This window comes from Budorcas taxicolor, unplaced genomic scaffold, assembly GCF_023091745.1.
Source record: "Budorcas taxicolor isolate Tak-1 unplaced genomic scaffold, Takin1.1 scaffold517, whole genome shotgun sequence".
NCBI classification, from domain to species: domain Eukaryota; kingdom Metazoa; phylum Chordata; class Mammalia; order Artiodactyla; family Bovidae; genus Budorcas; species Budorcas taxicolor.
The window spans coordinates 37,510-54,811 of NW_026292605.1; the positions used below are offsets into that span (position 1 = coordinate 37,510).

Below are 17,302 nucleotides of genomic sequence, written 5' to 3' on the forward strand. Positions count from 1 at the left end.
CTCATTGAGTGATGCAGGTCAATATTTATAAATTAATCTCAGGTAACTTCTTTAAGTACTAAAGCTTTTTTCTTTTGTTTGCAATGTAAATCTATTGTAATTACAATTGTTTAAAATGGATATGCAGTCTGATTAATCTAAAAAATAAGCGGGGTAAACTTGATGTAATGGCAGTTAAAGTGGCAGGGATTAATATTTTATGGGTAATATCAGCAATTCTGGTTTCCTGTTATTTGATAACTTCATATACTAGAAGCCTCTGGAGCTTTGACCAGAGGTGGATGATGGTAAACCAAGTTGTCATTTTCCCAAATAGAAATTGTAATTGTTTTCCACTTATTGCTGGTATATTTCTTTTAATAAATCTAAAATTAGTCAAAAATTCTAAAAATAAACTTAAGTTTGCTAAATTCTATCAGTGAACTTAACACATTGTAGCTACCCTACCTGTGATGGTATCTAACAGGATGACCTTTCACTTTCTTCCTCACCTCCTCTCATTTCCCCTTTTTGTTTTCAAAGAGAAACTGGTAATCTGGGTAGATTCAAGGCATCTTTAAGAGAGAATGTCTTGGGGAGCCCCAAGGAACTGATGAAGTTGAGTGTGCCTTCCTTAGTGTATGCTGTGCAGAACAACATGGCTTTTCTAGCTCTGAGCAATCTGGATGCAGCGGTGTACCAGGTAGGTGGTAATCAAAAGTGCAGAATCTCTAAAAAACATGTTTTTATGGTGAAAGGATTTTTATTAACCCTTAATCTCACTATCAAATATTTTTCTCAATTCTGTTAATGATACCAGATATATTTGTGTCAGACTCTAATGTTAGCTGAGTTGATTAGTTCATTGTTTTGTTCTTAGGTGACGTACCAATTGAAGATTCCCTGCACTGCTCTATGTACTGTTTTAATGTTAAACCGGACGCTGAGCAAGTTACAGTGGATTTCAGTTTTTATGCTGTGTGGGGGAGTCATACTCGTACAGTGGAAACCAGCCCAAGCCACAAAAGTCGTGGTAAGAAACAAAATGCTTCATGTAACTAAACTAGGAAACTTTTTAAAGTCTTATGCACTTCAGACAGTCACACTGATGCATGGAGCTTGATTCTATTTCTTTGAGTGAAAATAACCTTTGCCTTACATATATCCTTTTTCCCCCTCAGGAAAATGATATTGTTAAGGAGAGGTATACTGGCTTTTTTTTTTAAGAGGAGAATATGCATAAAATACGTTAGAGATGGATGGTATCTTAAACTCAGTATAATGCCCCTCCTTCATTTATGGATAACAAAATTGAAGTAACTTCAAATAGAGGAAGTAACTTATCCAAAGTTCCACAGTTAACAGCTAACCTGTGACTCAGACTGCGCAAACTTCTACACAGTGTATATGTTCAGAACTTCTAGGCCTCTTTTAGACGTTTTCTCAGAAATACTGGGCAAAGTTTTCTCCATCTAATTTTCGTGTTCTCCTGAGGTCACAAAAATTTTTGCTTTGTATATATAACCACTGTCAACAATTGGGCTTATAGAGGGGTAGTAGTGGTTTTCCCGATAATTGATAACTAAAATAGGGCAAAAGGTGCCTTCACGTCTTTTAGTCCAAGAATTAAATATTAAGGTTTATACCTGATTTTTTTTAAAAAAAGTATTATATGCTTTAATTGCTTGTTTTCCCAAAGAGAAGTAGGAAGTAGAACCACAGTGGAGGACCTGAAGGTCAGGAGCTTCCTTCTGCATATTCTTCCCAAATGAGAGACCATGGGTTCTCCCATCCAAGTACTAACCAGGTCCCACTCTGCTTGGCCTCCAAGATCAGAGGAGTTCAGAGTGGTATGACCATAGGGGGCCCATGGTCTTTTAGGAGCAGAGGGCAGCCAGGGAGGTATGCAGAGCTTGTGAAAGGAGAAAAAGTCAGCTTTTTACGTACTTTCTGGTCTGGTGGAAGAATTTTTTTTTTCTCAGAAAGTGAGTTTTAAGTTAGTTTTTATTGTCTTTACATGATGTTTAAATGTGCTTATATTCTTGCTGACATTTCAAACACTGATCAAATATGTACTGCACTGTAACTCGGATGTAGACCACTGGAGAAATAATGTTTTGGGAAATAATACAAACACTTAAAAGTTAAGTATGAACTTCCAGGACCACTTTACATGTTTAGCAAATGTCCACCTCACATAGGTAATGTGTATGAAAAGCTTAGTAAACTAAAGAGAGAATTCGACTACTGGAGCACTCTAGAAAGTTCTTTCGTATCTTGAACGGAGTGCAGCTTCCTGTAACTGCCTCTTGTTCCCTGCTCTCGTCAAGAGTAACTCAGATCCCTGCTAGCTCCACATGATGGTCCCTGGAATGTCTGAGGACAGTGTCACAACCCTACCCTCTGTGTCTTTTTCTGTCCCCCTATTGAGGGAACCTTCTTTCTATAATATGCCTTCTGGAGACTTTGTGATCCCTGGCTCGTGCCAGTGCTGCCTTGTATTTCTTTTCTGGATGCCTTTATCCATTGTTTTTCCTCAGTATGTCCCGAAAGCTCATACCATCTCCAGATGTTGACTGAATAGTGTGGGTTGTGGTGGTGGTTGGTGGTGGTTTAGTTGCTAAGTTGTGTCTGACTCTTATGACCCCATGGACTGTAGTCTACCAGGCTCCTCTGTCCATGAGATTCTCCAGGCGACAATACTGGAGTGCGTTGCCATTTCCTTCTCTAGGGGATCTTCCTGAGCCAGGGACAGAACCCGGGTCTCCTGCATTGTAGGCACATTCTTTACCAACTGAACTGAGTTGTAGTTCACGAATTACCTCTTTTTTTTTTGGTTGGAGGTGGCTATCCATTCTGTAACTGATTATATAGCCACATGTAGCTGTTTGACACACACACACACACAGTTTTTCTCAGATGTGTTTTGTGCAGCAGGCTTCTAAGCCAAAGTGCAAGATGTGTTTATATTTATTAAGACCATCTTGTTAGCTTTGGGTTAATGTTCAAGCCTCTGAGGTCTTTCCAGTCCTTACCGGTTGTTAGCTTTTTCTTGAAATGTTATTATGCTTTCTGCAGGTGCAACACATATATCTTCTGGGTCTTCACTGAAAATTTTAGACAGGACAGGATCAGAGTTCTGTGGACATGCCTTTAGATCTCTCTTTGACTATTTTTTCCTTCTTGCTTAAGAAACATTTGTTATCTCTCACAGTTTTCATGAATCAGGAATTCAAAGGTGCCTGAGCTCTGGCTTCTTTTAGACATTCTAGCTTGAGGGGTCTCATAAGAGGCTGCAGTCAAGACATCAGCCAGGGCTGCAGGCAGCTGAAGACTTGCCTAGGCTGAGAGGAGCTCTTTCTCTGGTGGCTCATTCATATGCCTGGCTGGTTGATAGTGGTTGTGGGTCTAGCTTGGTTTTATTCTGTTTATTAGCACTTTGCTATATAAGCATTCACTCAGCTATGAATAGAACTAGTTATTCTCACTCCATTTCTCTTAGTAACAAAAATACTACGCAAATCTGTCAGATTTCTTACTGAACATTCAGTTCAGTCACTCAGTTGTGTTCGACTCTTTGCAACCCCATGAATCACAGCACGCCAGGCCTCCCTGTCTATCACCAACACCCAGAGTTCACTCAGACTCATGTCCGTCGAGTCAGTGATGCCATCCAGCCATCTCATCCTCTGTTGTCCCCTTCTCCTCCTGCCCCCAGTCCCTCCCAGCATCAGAGTCTTTTCCAATGAGTCAGCTCTTCGCATGAGGTGGCCAAAGTACTGGAGCTTCAGCTTTAGCATCAGTCCTTCCAAAGAAATCCCTGGACTGATCTCCTTCAAAATGGACTGGTTGGATCTCCTTGCAGTCCAGGGGACTCTCAAGAGTCTTCTCCAACACCACAGGTCAAAAGCATCAATTCTTCAGCACTCAGCTTTCTTCACAGTCCAACTCTCACATCCGTACATGACCACTGGAAAAACCATAGCCTTGACTAGATGGACCTTTGTAGGCAGAGTAATGTCTCTCCTTTTTAATATACTATCTAGGTTGGTCATAACTTTTCTTCTAAGGAGTAAGCGTCTTTTAATTTTATGGCTGCAGTCACCATCTGCAGTGATTTTGGAGCCCCCCAAAAATAAAATCTGATATTGTTTCCACTGTTTCCCCATCTATTTCCCATGAAGTGATGGGATCAGATGCCATGATCTTTGTTTTCTGAATGCTTAGCTTTAAGCCAACTTTTTCACTCTCCTCTTTTACCGTCATCAAGAGCCTTTTTAGTTCCTCTTCACTTTCTGCCATAAGGGTGGTGTCATCTGCATATCTGAAGTTATTGATATTTCTCCCGGCAATCTTGATTCCAGCAAGTGCTTCTTCCAGCCCGGCGTTTCTCATGATGTACTCTGCATATAAGTTAAATAAGCAGGATGACAATATACAGCCTTGACGTACTCCTTTTCCTTGTTCCTGTTGTTCCATGTCCAGTTCTAATGGTTGCTTCCTGACCTGCATATAGGTTTCTCAAGAGGCAGGTCAGGTGGTCTGGTATTCCCATCTCTTTCAGAATTTTCCACAGTTTCTTGTGATCCACACAGTCAAAGGCTTTGGCATAGTCAATAAAGCAGAAATAGATGTTTTTTCTGGAACTCTCTTGCTTTTTCCATGATCCAGCGGATGATGGCAATTTGATCTCTGGTTCCTCTGCCTTTTCTAAAACCAGCTTGAATATCTGGAACTTCACGGTTCACGTATTGCTGAAGCCTGGCTTGGAGAATTTTGAGCATTACTTTACTAGCATGTGAGATGAGTGCAATTGTGCGGTAGTTTGCGCATTCTTTGGCATTGCCTTTCTTTGGGATTGGAATGAAAACTGACCTTTTCCAGTCCTGTGGTCACTGCTGAGTTTTCCAACTTTTCTGGCATATTGAGTGCAGCACTTTCACAGCATCATCCTTCAGGATTTGAAATAGCTCACCTGGAATTCCATCACCTCCACTAGCTTTGTTCGTAGTGACGCTTTCTAAGGCCCACTTGACTTCACATTCCAGGATGTCTGGCTCTAGGTGAGTGATCACACCATCGTGATGATCTTGGTCTTGAAAATCTTTTTTGTACAGTTCTTCTGTGTATTCTTGCCACCTCTTCATAATATCTTCTGCTTCTGTTAGGTCCATACCATTTCTGTCCTTTATCAAGCCCATCTTTGCGTGAAATGTTCCCTTGGTATCTCTAATTTTCTTGAAGAGATCTCTAGTCTTCCCATTCTGTTGTTTTCCTCTGTTTCTTTGCATTGATCGCTGAGGAAGGCTTTCTTATATCTTCTTGCTATTCTTTGGAACTCTGCATTCAGATGCTTATATCTTTCCTTTTCTCCTTTGCTTTTTGCTTCTCTTCTTTTCACAGCTATTTTAAGGCCTCCCCAGGCAGCCATTTTGCTTTTTTGCATTTCTTTTCCATGGGGATGGTCTTGATCCCTGTCTCCTGTACAATGTCACGAACCTCTCAGGCACTCTATCTATCAGATCGAGTCCCTTAAAAATATTTCTCACTTGCACTGTTTAATCATAAGGGATTTGATTTAGGTCATAGCTGAATGGCCTAGTGGTTTTCCCTACTTTCTTCAATTTAAGTCTGAATTTGGCAATAAGGAGTTCATGATCTGAGTGACAGTCAGCTCCTGGTCTTGTTTTTGCTGACTCTATAGAGCTTCTCCATCTTTGGCTGCAAAGAATATAATCAGTCTGATTTCGGTGTTGACTATCTGGTGATGTCCATGTGTAGAGTCTTCTCTTGTGTTGTTGGAAGAAGGTGTTTGCTATGACCAGTGCATTTTCTTGGCAAAACCCTATTAGTCTTTGCCCTGCTTCATTCCGTATTCCAAGGCCAAACTTGCCTGTTATGCCAGGTGTTTCTTGACTTCCTACTTTTGCATTCCAGTCCCCTATAATGAAAAGGACATCTTTTTTGGGTGTTAGTTCTAAAAGGTCTTGTAGGTCTTCATAGAACTGTTCAACTTCAGCTTCTTCAGTGTTACTGGTTGGGGCACAGACTTGGATTACTGTGATATTGAATGGTATTGAACATGGTAATGATATTGAACATTATCTCTGTGGAATTCCCCTCATCATGTAACTAGGAATCCTTTCAGTAAGACAGTTTGGTATGTTGTCTTCTTATTGAAGCCACACCATTTTGTGTGTGTGTGTGTGTGTGTGTGTGTGTGTGTGTGTGTGTGATGACCATTAGACTTTTTAAGCTCTACAAGTCATCTGTTCTGTGATTTTGCTTGTATTCAGTAACAACACTGCAGTCACATTAGTTATTAGCAATGTTCTAAATGCTTTACACACATTAACTCACTTATGCCCACACCAATCATATGAGATGTGTGTCTTTATTTTCATTTTCATATGAGGAAACTGATAGGCAAAGAAGCTTAGGAGTGGGTCCACAGTGACCTTGCTTGATCCCAGGCAGTGTGGCTCTAGAGTCTGTGCTTTTGGTAAGTGTACTGGCCTGCTTTCAACGTCTCAAGCTGCTGTTGATAATTTCTGCAGGTTTTCCTCCCTTCTGCCTTTCTGAAAACCAGGACAGTATTTGCCCAATTCAGATTTTCTGGCATAGTTTCCATGCCCTAGTAATCTTCACAGACATAGTGAACACTACCTTGACTTGCTACTGTTCTTGGTCAAGATGCTTCTGAGTTTAGGTAGGTGCTTTTATGACAGCAAACCACACATCTTGGACTTAACTTCCCATTCACTCATTCATTTAAAATCATTATTCACAGAGAAAGTGGAAACTGTATTTGGGTAACTTTTATTTTCTTGCCCTCTAATAGTATGTCATTTAGCCAAACAAACACTTTTTTCTTCTCTTTTAAAGGCCTTGAAAGATTTAAAGTATTTTTGTAAGCCTCCACTTATTCTGAGTTTTCAATTTTTTGATACTAAAATTCCTGGTTGGTTCCTCTTGGTTTTGTATACTGTAGTTTTAATTTTTTTTCTTAGTGTTCCTATAAAATGAGAATTCATCTAAGATGCCCTTAACTAGTGACACCTGACTTCTTTCATGAGAATCTCCTTCTTATGAAACTCTTATCCTTCTTGAACCATCTTCCCACTAGCTATGGAATTTCTCTGTTTTATTTCTTTGAATTTTCATTTATTCAAGACTGGAGCTCAGGTCTTAACTATCCTGTGTTTGGCTGTTGCTCATCCTCTTAAAACACTGTCCTTAAGTTTCCATGACTTCTGCTTCATTGCCTGGTAGTTTATCAGTTAGAGCAGTCAGTGTCTATCACCATTTTTCCTAACTGTAGAGATTAAACTGGCAGAAAAGCCAAGAATTTGTCAGACATTATATTTAGTAGCTTGAGCTTTCTAGTGTCCTTCCATTATTTTTTCTCATCTCTATGCCAGTCTTATAGTTTATATTAGGAAAGCATCCATGTTTATCCACTGTAGTCTGTAGCAGTGGTCCTCAAAACAACAGTGTGCATCAGAATTAACAGGAAGGTTAAACAGATGATGAGGGTGGAGGCTAACAGTTTATGATTCGGTAGGTCTGGGGAATGCCTGTCAGTTTTCATTTCTAACAGGTGATGCTGCTGCTGCTGCTGTTCCAGGGGCCATACTTTCAGAATCATTAGTTAATAATATCTTGTATTTCTTTTATCTTCATGCAGATATTTTCTCTCTCAGGTCCTTAAAGTAATACTCTCCTTATATCAGGCTTATTTGTTTTGAACAAGGTATGTGCTTATCACATTAAAGGGTGAGACACGTGACTGTAGTTTCTGAGTGCTACCACTCAGATAATATTGATCTCTGAGAAAAGACTGATGAAAGCTCCTGAGGATTAGTGTAGGAAAGAGGAAATAAAGTTGGAACAATAGGTTGGGGGGTCATATACCTGTATCTGTTAGCAAAGTATTATAAATATATATACATGTTAATCTTTTACATTAGTGACCTGTTTAAGAATCAGAGCTGTGTATCAGCTTCCTCTTTATTCATTTAGTATCTAAAATAGTGCATATAGTACATAAAAGTCATGCTATTAATATCTGATAAAAATTCAGTAAAGCTGGAAATCTTACAAGTCCTTTATCCCATAGATGATAGGGAATAAAACAGGTCAAAGTGTCATCATTTCCATGATTGATCCTATAAGGGCTTGAGTTATGGTGGTGTCAGAAGTTAAAGCTGCTTGCATGCTAAATTGTTGCAGTCGTGTTTGACTCTTTGTGATTCCATGGACTGTAGCCCACTAGGCTCCTCTGTCCATGGGATTCTCCTGGCAAGGATACTGGAGGGGTTGCCATGCCCTCCTCCAGATCTTCCCAACCCAGGGAGCGAACCCGTGTTGCTTATGTCTCTTGCCTTGGCAGGCAGGTTCTTTACCACTAGCGCCGCCTGGGAAGGCCAACAGGTGGTTGACTATGCACAATTCTGTGCTTGGGTGCCATTAGGGTGTTATTAGGAAGAAGGTACACATGGTTATCAAGCATTTATTGTGGCTGTGATTTGACCAGTATGTTTTTAACTTAATTCTTTTGTTTGTCCCTGGGATGGCATTTTGTTTGGTCCTGTCTTATTCTCTGGAAAATCTGTGTCTGATACACATACTTTCAGTAGAACTATAAACAGATTTTTGTATTCATTTATTTGATCTCTTGGATGAGTTGTATTTTTAGTCACTAGGAATAACTTTTAAAACATTACTATTGCAGGTGGAACAGAATCCACTATTAGGATTTGGCGCTATAGCTGTTGCTGTATTGTGCTCAGGATTTGCAGGTAAATCATAAAAGCACCACTTTATTCAGTTGTCAAATTGTTTTTCTAGGAAGCATGTAATAGTGTTAACTCAGCTTAGATCTCAGTCCTTACTCATTTTTGCAGTTATCTAAGAATGTATTTGTCATCGTTGACTATCCCCAGTCCATCTAAGAACCCCAAAATAAATGAAAAAAGTCCTCTGAAAATGGAGTAAGTTAGCCATCAGAAAGCTCAAGTACTTTTCTATTTTTCTGACACTGACCTCAGGCTAGATTCAGCTGCTTTAGGTTGCTAGTTACCAGCCTGCTATGTGTATTTCCCTGGTAATCTCAATTTCTTCCTCTGCTTCAACAGATTAGGAATTATGGAGTAGGGAGGAAAGGGAGGTGAAAAATACCTCAGAAAACCTAGTACCCAGAAGTAAGAGCCAAAAAGGGAGAGAAGAATCAAAACCACTAATATCAGATAAACTTGGAAGTCTGGACTCACATGTGTGGGGAAAAGCAATCCTTCACTGAATCAAGAAGAGACAAAAGTATGAGTGTTAAGTGCAATATAAGAAATGAGATGTTTTAGAAATAGTTCCTACAGAGAAGAAACTGAAAGGGTTTATTAGTTATAGCTATACATCTTGATTATTTATTTGTGCTATTTCAAGAGTTAAGACTATTTTTTTATTTTATAGTACTTTATTTTTGACTGGGAAAGTAATCTTTTTCTCTTTTCATCTAGTCATTTGATAAGAGGGGAAAATCTAAATTTAGGAATAAACTTAATGACAGCATTATGCTAGACTTTTATTCTTAAACAACAAATCAGAAACAAAAATTGACTTACACTTGGAATAATATACTGTTTGATTTTTAGCACTATTTTGAACAGTTAAAGTGTGTCCAACATTCTGTTTAGCTCAACCTCTCAGTACACAAGTGAGGAAACAGTAGGTGGTTTAATACCCCTCTATGCTTGGAGTAACTGAGAACTGAATAGTTAAATGGTTTTTCCAGATGAGGAAAATCAAAGTTAGAAATAGGAGTAGCCATTATGTTCGTTTCCATTCTGTGGCTCTTTCCAACACAGGTTCATCAAAGAAAAAAATCTTGGTTTTCATTTCATTTTAATTGAGGGGTACTCCAGTGGCAGAGTCGCTAGCGTTTGTAACAAAACTCTTTAATGTTCTTGTTAAACACGCATTCATTTTAAGTACAAAACTTAGAGCTGTGCTATGTGACTTTTTGAGGGAGAAGTTATGTGCTCTCTTGGAGTACCTAAAAAGCTACGGATCATCAACCGCAGAAAAACGCACATATACACAAAACATATTGTCTAGTTAGGGAATTCATGCTCCTTCTGACAGTGTGTATGAGCTTGGCCTGTGGACCCCTGCTTGAAAGGAAAGTGGCTTCACTCAGCAAGTTCTATTTAAATTTTATTTTGGTTGTGTTACTTATTCTGAAAAAAATTCCCGGTGGTGATTATATAGATTATTTTGCAAAGTGGAGAGTATTCATCATTAAGCAGATACTATAGGAGTATGATTCAGATAATTGACTCTTAACAGTATAGTTTTCTAGCCGACCACACCAGGTGTTTCAGCGGCATTAGTAGACAGCTTTGGTGATCTAGCTCACTGCTGTAATAAAGGCAGAAACTTAAGAATTTCTCATTAAGTGTGGGTTAGAAAGCTCCCTCTTGGTTATTAATTCTATATGCTTTGTAAAAACAAACTGGTAATATTCAGTGTGCCATGTGTCATAACCAGCATAATAAACATGCATTAAATTAATGTGAAATGTTTTGTTTCCTAAATCATATACTTTATATCTTTAGATTTTTATTCTAAATGAAAGACATTTTAATTTCTAATAATATCTATTTCATATTTGCATGCTTAATTTTCTTTCAGGAGTATATTTTGAAAAAGTTTTAAAGAGTTCAGACACTTCCCTCTGGGTGAGAAACATTCAGATGTATCTATCGGGGATTGTTGTGACATTAGTTGGCGTCTACTTGTCAGATGGAGCTGAAATTAAAGAAAAAGGATTTTTCTTTGGTTACACATATTATGTCTGGTTTGTCATCTGTAAGTATCCAGGAATTAAAGGTTCTAGGTAGATCGTTTTTAAAAAAAATATTAAATATAATAATATAGTATATATTATGTAATATAAGTTAGATGTCATTTAAGCCTTTATAGCATTTTAAAATTGTTCCTTTGATACTGAGAATACTAGGTTGAAAATGTAATTTTGATTTTATTGACTTACTTTTGTGGCAAAGCTATCCCAAAGCAATTTTTGCCTTCACAATCAAAAGTACCTAATGTGTTAGCAATAAGTGTGTACAGTTTAGTAGTAGAGTACGTAGCCCTTTGGGTATCTGAAAAACAATGTTTCATAGGAATTACGACTCACTTTTAGTACAGACTCTCTCAGATGGCTGCTTCTAAGGAAAATAGCATTTTCCTAGGTAAATTAGTATGGCATCTCTGAGGATGAAAAGTGCCCCACTGTCATAGAATGTTTCATATGAGTGTTAAGATTCTCTTTCTTTTTGTACACAAGTCCTTGCCAGTGTTGGAGGCCTCTACACGTCTATTGTGGTCAAATACACAGACAATATCATGAAAGGTTTTTCGGCGGCAGCTGCTATTGTCCTGTCTACCATCGCTTCAGTGATGCTGTTCGGATTACAGATAAGTATGTTTTAGTTTGTACTGTAAGTTTTTAACAGGGAAGAGCTCCTCATTTCCTTGGTTCATCTTTTATTAAATATGGCAGTTGCTTATAGTGTTAACAGAAATTCCTTAGTTTTGCTATAATTTATCCTAGAAGTACAGCAGTTCATATATGTGTGGAATGTGGGGTTCACGGTACTTAGGTTATTTAAGTGGTTCCAGAGCTTAAACCAAGGGTGTTACTTCTGTGTGAGAGTGAGCAGGCTACTCAGTAGGAAGAGCAGTTTTGCAGTCAGGGCCTTCCTGTTTCCCAGGTATCATCTACAAGACAGCTTAAGTGCTTCAGTGTGAATACAGTATGACTAGGTACACCAGGAAAGAAACAGGACTTGAGGAACTGCTTACCACAGGGAATTACAGTAAACTTGGCTTTTTTTTTTTTGAGGGAAAGAATAGTTAAAACTTCTTTCATTTCCCCCTTAGTTTGTACCTTCCTGTTTTAGACTTGGGTATAAACTGCTTTTGAAACTACAAATCTAAATTTTCTTTCATAAAGCTATCTTTATTTCATTTAATATGTAAGTAATAAATTCATTACTGTAGCTGGCATTCTGGCACCTCCTTTATGCTTGTCCTTCTAATATAATTTTCCCTAGCCATATCCACTATTAGTTGGCTTCTGAATTATTTAAGCAGAGATACTGACTTATCAGTTATACCATAAACTAATACATGAGGAAAATCTGTCAAATACCAACATTCAGTAAAAGAATCAGATCTGGCCTATATTTACATTTCATTTTAAAACTGACTTTTGTTATAAATGCAAATAGAAGAACATCAATGTTGTACATATCTTAGAAAAAAAATTGATAGTATGGTTCAAATCTTGCTTTTACCATTTATTAGCTGAACAGCCTCGGGGAAGTTACTTAACCCATGTCTCAGTTTCTGTGTCTGTAAATTGGGAACAAGATCACCCATCTCCTAGGGTTATTTTAGGTGAAGTGCTTATTCGAACAGTGCCTGGCACACAGGTGTTCTGTATAGAGGCAGCCGCTTACCATTTCTAGGCCCTCCTTTAGATGTTTTTTCTTCTCTTATTTTCCCTTTGCATTTTGATCCCTCTTTATGCTCAACAGATCCTATGCCTGTACTCCTAATGAATATCTGGGAACAGTGTAAATGCTTTCTGGTCAGTGTTCTGGCTGACTGATGTCAAGGAACTTAAGAATGTCTTAGCAATCTTAGGTTTCTATTTAATTTACCCTCTTCTCCCCTTTCTGAAGGAAAAAAGCTATTCTGTCTTAGTTAGGGATGAATTAAAATCCATGGCTCGATGTCATTTCTCTGCATGACATTTTTTTTAAAGATAGTAAGACTGTGCCATTGTACTCCCTAAGATAGAATATGGCTTAGTTTTGAACAGAATATACAGTTTGACACAATATTTAGTTATATAATGCCTACGTTGGGCAAGTAATTCAATTATGTCCTGATTTTCAGAATTACGATTAAAAAAAAGGTTAGCAGAAAATATAAGTTTACTGATTAAATCACCACCTCATTTGCTACTCAGGAATCCTCAAAGGTTTGAATCATTAGTCACCTAACTTTTTGAATTTGCTAACTACCTTTTACTCTAAACTTTAACTCTAGTATCATGGAAAATCCATACTTCCCTGCTCTTTCAGTCAGCATATAGGGATGCTCGTATGCTCTTGGTCAGTGACCCAAGACGGTGATATGTGTGTTCCTGAAAAGTGTGTAGTCAGTGATTGTCACTCCCTTGACTTTACCACGTTTTTCTGCGGTGGGGGGGTGGCGCTCGAATTGATTACTTTTCTAAACCTTACCATCAAAATACAGAACACTTAAAATTTATTTTCCATACAATCTGATAGTGTAAACCCACAGTTGAAAGTCTTCAAAGTTTTAAACTGATCATTGTTACGTAGTTTTAAGGGCACAAGTACAGATTAAGCTCTTTTTTTTTTTTTCCTTTCCAGCACTCACCTTTGCTCTGGGTACTCTTCTTGTTTGTGTTTCTATATATCTCTATGGCTTACCCAGACAAGACACTACATCCGTCCAACAAGGAGAAACAGATTCAAAAGAGAGAGTCATCGGTGTGTGACTTTAGCCTCAAAAGAGAATCCTACTAAGACTAAACCATTTATATTAAACTAGAGCCTTAAGTCAATTTCAGAAGGTAGATTTAAAAAACAAAAACTGTTGGCCTAAGAATTAAGAAAGCTATGTGAATGAATTGCAGAGTTTTAATGTGACCTGTTTGGAATCAACCTGTTTTAAGAATGAAGGATTTTTATTATTGTATATATAATAATGTATATATAAAAGTATGGAGATGATGTGGTGTTTAAAAAAAAATCATGCGAGGCTGCAATATTCAATTAATGAGGTTTGGGGTTATGTTAAAGGTTAAAGTGCCAAAGCCATTTCTGTACTAACTGTTCTCTTGTTCAGGTACCAGGGGAGAAGGGTTGACCCCTCCTTATTCTCCAAGGCATGTACAGTATTTAGTCCCAGCAGCAATGCACCTAACTCTTTTCTTACAAAAGGGAGGCAAAAACAAGACAGGCTAGTTCAGAAACAAACTGAATGTGTAACTTCAACTGAATCTATTTAGAAACTCAGACAATGATGTATGGGTGGTGACTGAATACCCCTTTAAGTGCTGTCTTTGTGCCATTCATTGTCTGGATTCATATTTCTTTGCTGTTAGAGGATATACTTTTCTTCAAAAAATATTTCTAATGTCACTTTTGTACTTTTTTTAATAAAGTATGTAACTGTCAGGCTCTCAATAATTTGTGAAATTTCAGTGTTTTTTAAAAAAATTTCTATGATATGGGAAAATTCAGCAATAAACTTAATTTATTATATGAAATCGGTTTGCTCACTACTTGTATTGTAGATATGACCATTAAGATAATACTTAAGCATAAACACAAACCAAACCATTAAGTTTTTTACTTTCTATATGTGGACTTCCATCAAGTTGCAAAAAAGGGCTATAAAGCAACTCTGCTGCTGCTATTGCTATCGCTTCAGTTGTGTCCGACTCTGCACAACTCTAGCTAGCATTAAACAACAACAAAAGGAATTTGTAAGACTGTAGAGCTCTAGGCTGGATCATCGAAAAAGCAAGAGAGTTCCAGAAAAACTTCTATTTCTGCTTTATTGACTATGCCAAAGCCTTTGACTGTGTGGATCACGACAAACTGTGGAAAATTCTGAAAGAGATGGGAATCCCAGACCACCTGACCTGTCTCTTGAGAAACCTGTATGCAGGTCAGGAAGCAACAGTTAGAACTGGACATGGAACAACAGACTGGTTCCAAATAGGAAAAGGAGTACGTCAAGGCTGTATATTGTCACCCTGCTTATTTAACTTATATGCAGAGTACATCATGAGAAACACTGGGCTGGAAGAAGCACAAGCTGGAATCAAGATTGCCGGGAGAAATATCAATAACCTCAGATATGCAGATGATACCACCCTTACGGCAGAAAATGAAGAGGAACTAAAAAGCCTCTTGATGAAAGTGAAAGGAGAGGGGAAGAAGTTGGCTTAAAGCTCAACATTCGGAAAACTAAGATCATGGCCTCTGGTCTCATCACTTCACGGGAAATAGATGGGGAAACAGTGTAAACAGTGTCAGACTTCATTTTTTTGGGCTCCAAAATCACTGTGGCTGGTGACTGCAGCCATGAAATTAAAAGACGCTTACTTTTTGGAAGGAAAGTTATTACCAACCTAGATAGCATATTAAAAAGCAGAGACATTACTTTGCCAACAAAGGTCCGTCTAGTCAAGGCTATGGTTTTTCTAGTGGTCATGTATGGATGTGAGAGTTGGACTGTGAAGAAGGCTGAGTGCCGAAGAATTGATGAGTAGACTCCGGGAGTTGGTGATGGACAGAGGGGCCTTGCGTGCTGTGATTCACGGGGTTGCGAAGAATCGGACATGACTGAGCGACTGAACTGAACTGAATTGAGGGCTCTAGGCTGTAGGAATTAATGTACATTTCTTTCAGGGAGCTACTTTTTCAAAGACTTGGCTCTAACAATCATTGCCCCTGTGTCATTTTACTCAAGATTCAAATACTAAGGAAGCTAGGAATACTAAGGATCTGGGAAGGGGAATGTTTTTTCAAAGAAGAGGCGGGGGATACTAGACCTGTAAAACATGTCCCAATTTATGTTTTTATTCCATAGCTGATTTATGCTGAAGAAATATTGATACTTTAAGTAGAGAATTAGCAATCTGGAAGCTAATTCACTTAAACTTGGAGTCTTTTCTAGGATTAACAATGTATACGATACTTGGCCAATATAAACCTAAGCTCACTCAACTAAAGAAGCTTTAGTTCATGCTAATTGGCTTCTCTATGCATAAAAATAGACTGTCATTGGTATTCAGAAGACTTCTAGTAGCAATAGTTAGAATAAATTTTAGCAGATCAGAATGGAAATTCTCAGATGAGGATAGCTGAACCTATCAAACAGGTCACATCCTACTCATGTTCCCTAAGCAGGTAAATGTACTTAACAATATGCAGATACACGAAACTGGGAAACTCCATTTCAAATATGCTTTAATGGACTAATTTACAAAGATCCTAAGTCGGTATCTGTAAAGTAATTCCTTGTTATTCAAATGTATTCAGTGCCCCAGTTCATGTAGTGTGCTAACAGTTACCTGTACACAGCAATGAAAAGATAAGTACAAGACCTGTTCTCTGGGAGTAGTCAACTGTATTGGCAAAAAAGCTTAATTTTGGTCCCCCTAAATTTATTAAGAATACTCATAATCCTAAGAAAATTGAGATTTTTCTTCACAAGTTTTAAAAAAAACCAAATAATCTTATTTATAAGAAGAGTTTCTGGATGAATGGTCTAGTAAGAAACCTCAAGCCAGAATTCACCTCACCCCACGAACACACATACATCAGCATGTGGAACAGGTCTCACTGAGAAATAACTGGAAATGGGCAGAAAGACTTATACACCAAGGTTGTAAGAAACATCCAGAATCAGTAGGAAGGGAGGAGAAGCAGCAGTTTGGGACTGGTGCCCCAGGGAGGGGACTCAGAAGAAGGGAGATCACACGGGTGGAGAATCCTGGGAGTGAGCAGTTCAACACACATACTGGGCACCTCAGCCCTGGGTCAGACACAGCCAGCCCCCTTGGCTGGTCGGGGGGCTGGTGGGACAGGAGGGCCGGGGCAGGCCTAGGTGCCACTAGAGTGGAGTGTGTGCACCTGTGCTCAGAGACAGTAGGGACTACCTCCCCCTGTTGGTGGGAATCTAAATGGGTGCAGCCACTTTGGAAAACCATATGGAGGTTCCTCAAAAAACTAAAAATAGAGCTATGATCCAGCAATTCTACTCCTGGGTATATCCAAAGAAAACAAAAACACCCAAGAGCTATGCCCCCCACCCCCACCCCCAGATTCACAGCAGCATTGTTTGTAATAGCAAAAATGTGGAAGCAACATAGTATCCAGCAACAGAAGATGTGTATATACATGAATATTAGCCATAAAAAAATGAAATTTTGACATTTTTGGCATTTTCAACAATATGGACGGGCCTAGAGTTATTATGCTTAGTGAAATAAGTCAGACAAAGACAGATACTCCTATTATCACTTATATGTGGAATCTTAGAAGTAAAACAAATGAATACAACAAAGACAGATACTGAGAACAAACCAGCGGTCACCACTGGGAAGTGGGGAGAAGCGAAACGGGTAGAGCTTAAGAGATACAAACTACTATGTATAAAACAAGTAAAGAGGAAAGATATGTTGCGTTGCACAGGGAAATACAGTCAT

General features: G+C 38.5%; 1 protein-coding gene across 1 annotated transcript in view; it reads left to right on the top strand.

Moving 5' to 3' along the window:
* The window catches only part of LOC128071415 (CMP-sialic acid transporter), a 29,067-nt gene extending 14,818 nt beyond the window's left edge, over window positions 1-14,249 (top strand). Inside the window, exons 3-8 of the mRNA XM_052664287.1 lie at window positions 523-682; window positions 860-1,012; window positions 8,714-8,780; window positions 10,669-10,845; window positions 11,327-11,461; window positions 13,449-14,249. Of these exons, the coding sequence (XP_052520247.1) occupies window positions 523-682; window positions 860-1,012; window positions 8,714-8,780; window positions 10,669-10,845; window positions 11,327-11,461; window positions 13,449-13,576 (820 nt within the window). The 3' untranslated portion in view covers window positions 13,577-14,249. The remainder of the gene's footprint in view (window positions 1-522; window positions 683-859; window positions 1,013-8,713; window positions 8,781-10,668; window positions 10,846-11,326; window positions 11,462-13,448) is intronic.
* The last annotated feature ends 3,053 nt before the right edge of the window (window positions 14,250-17,302 follow it).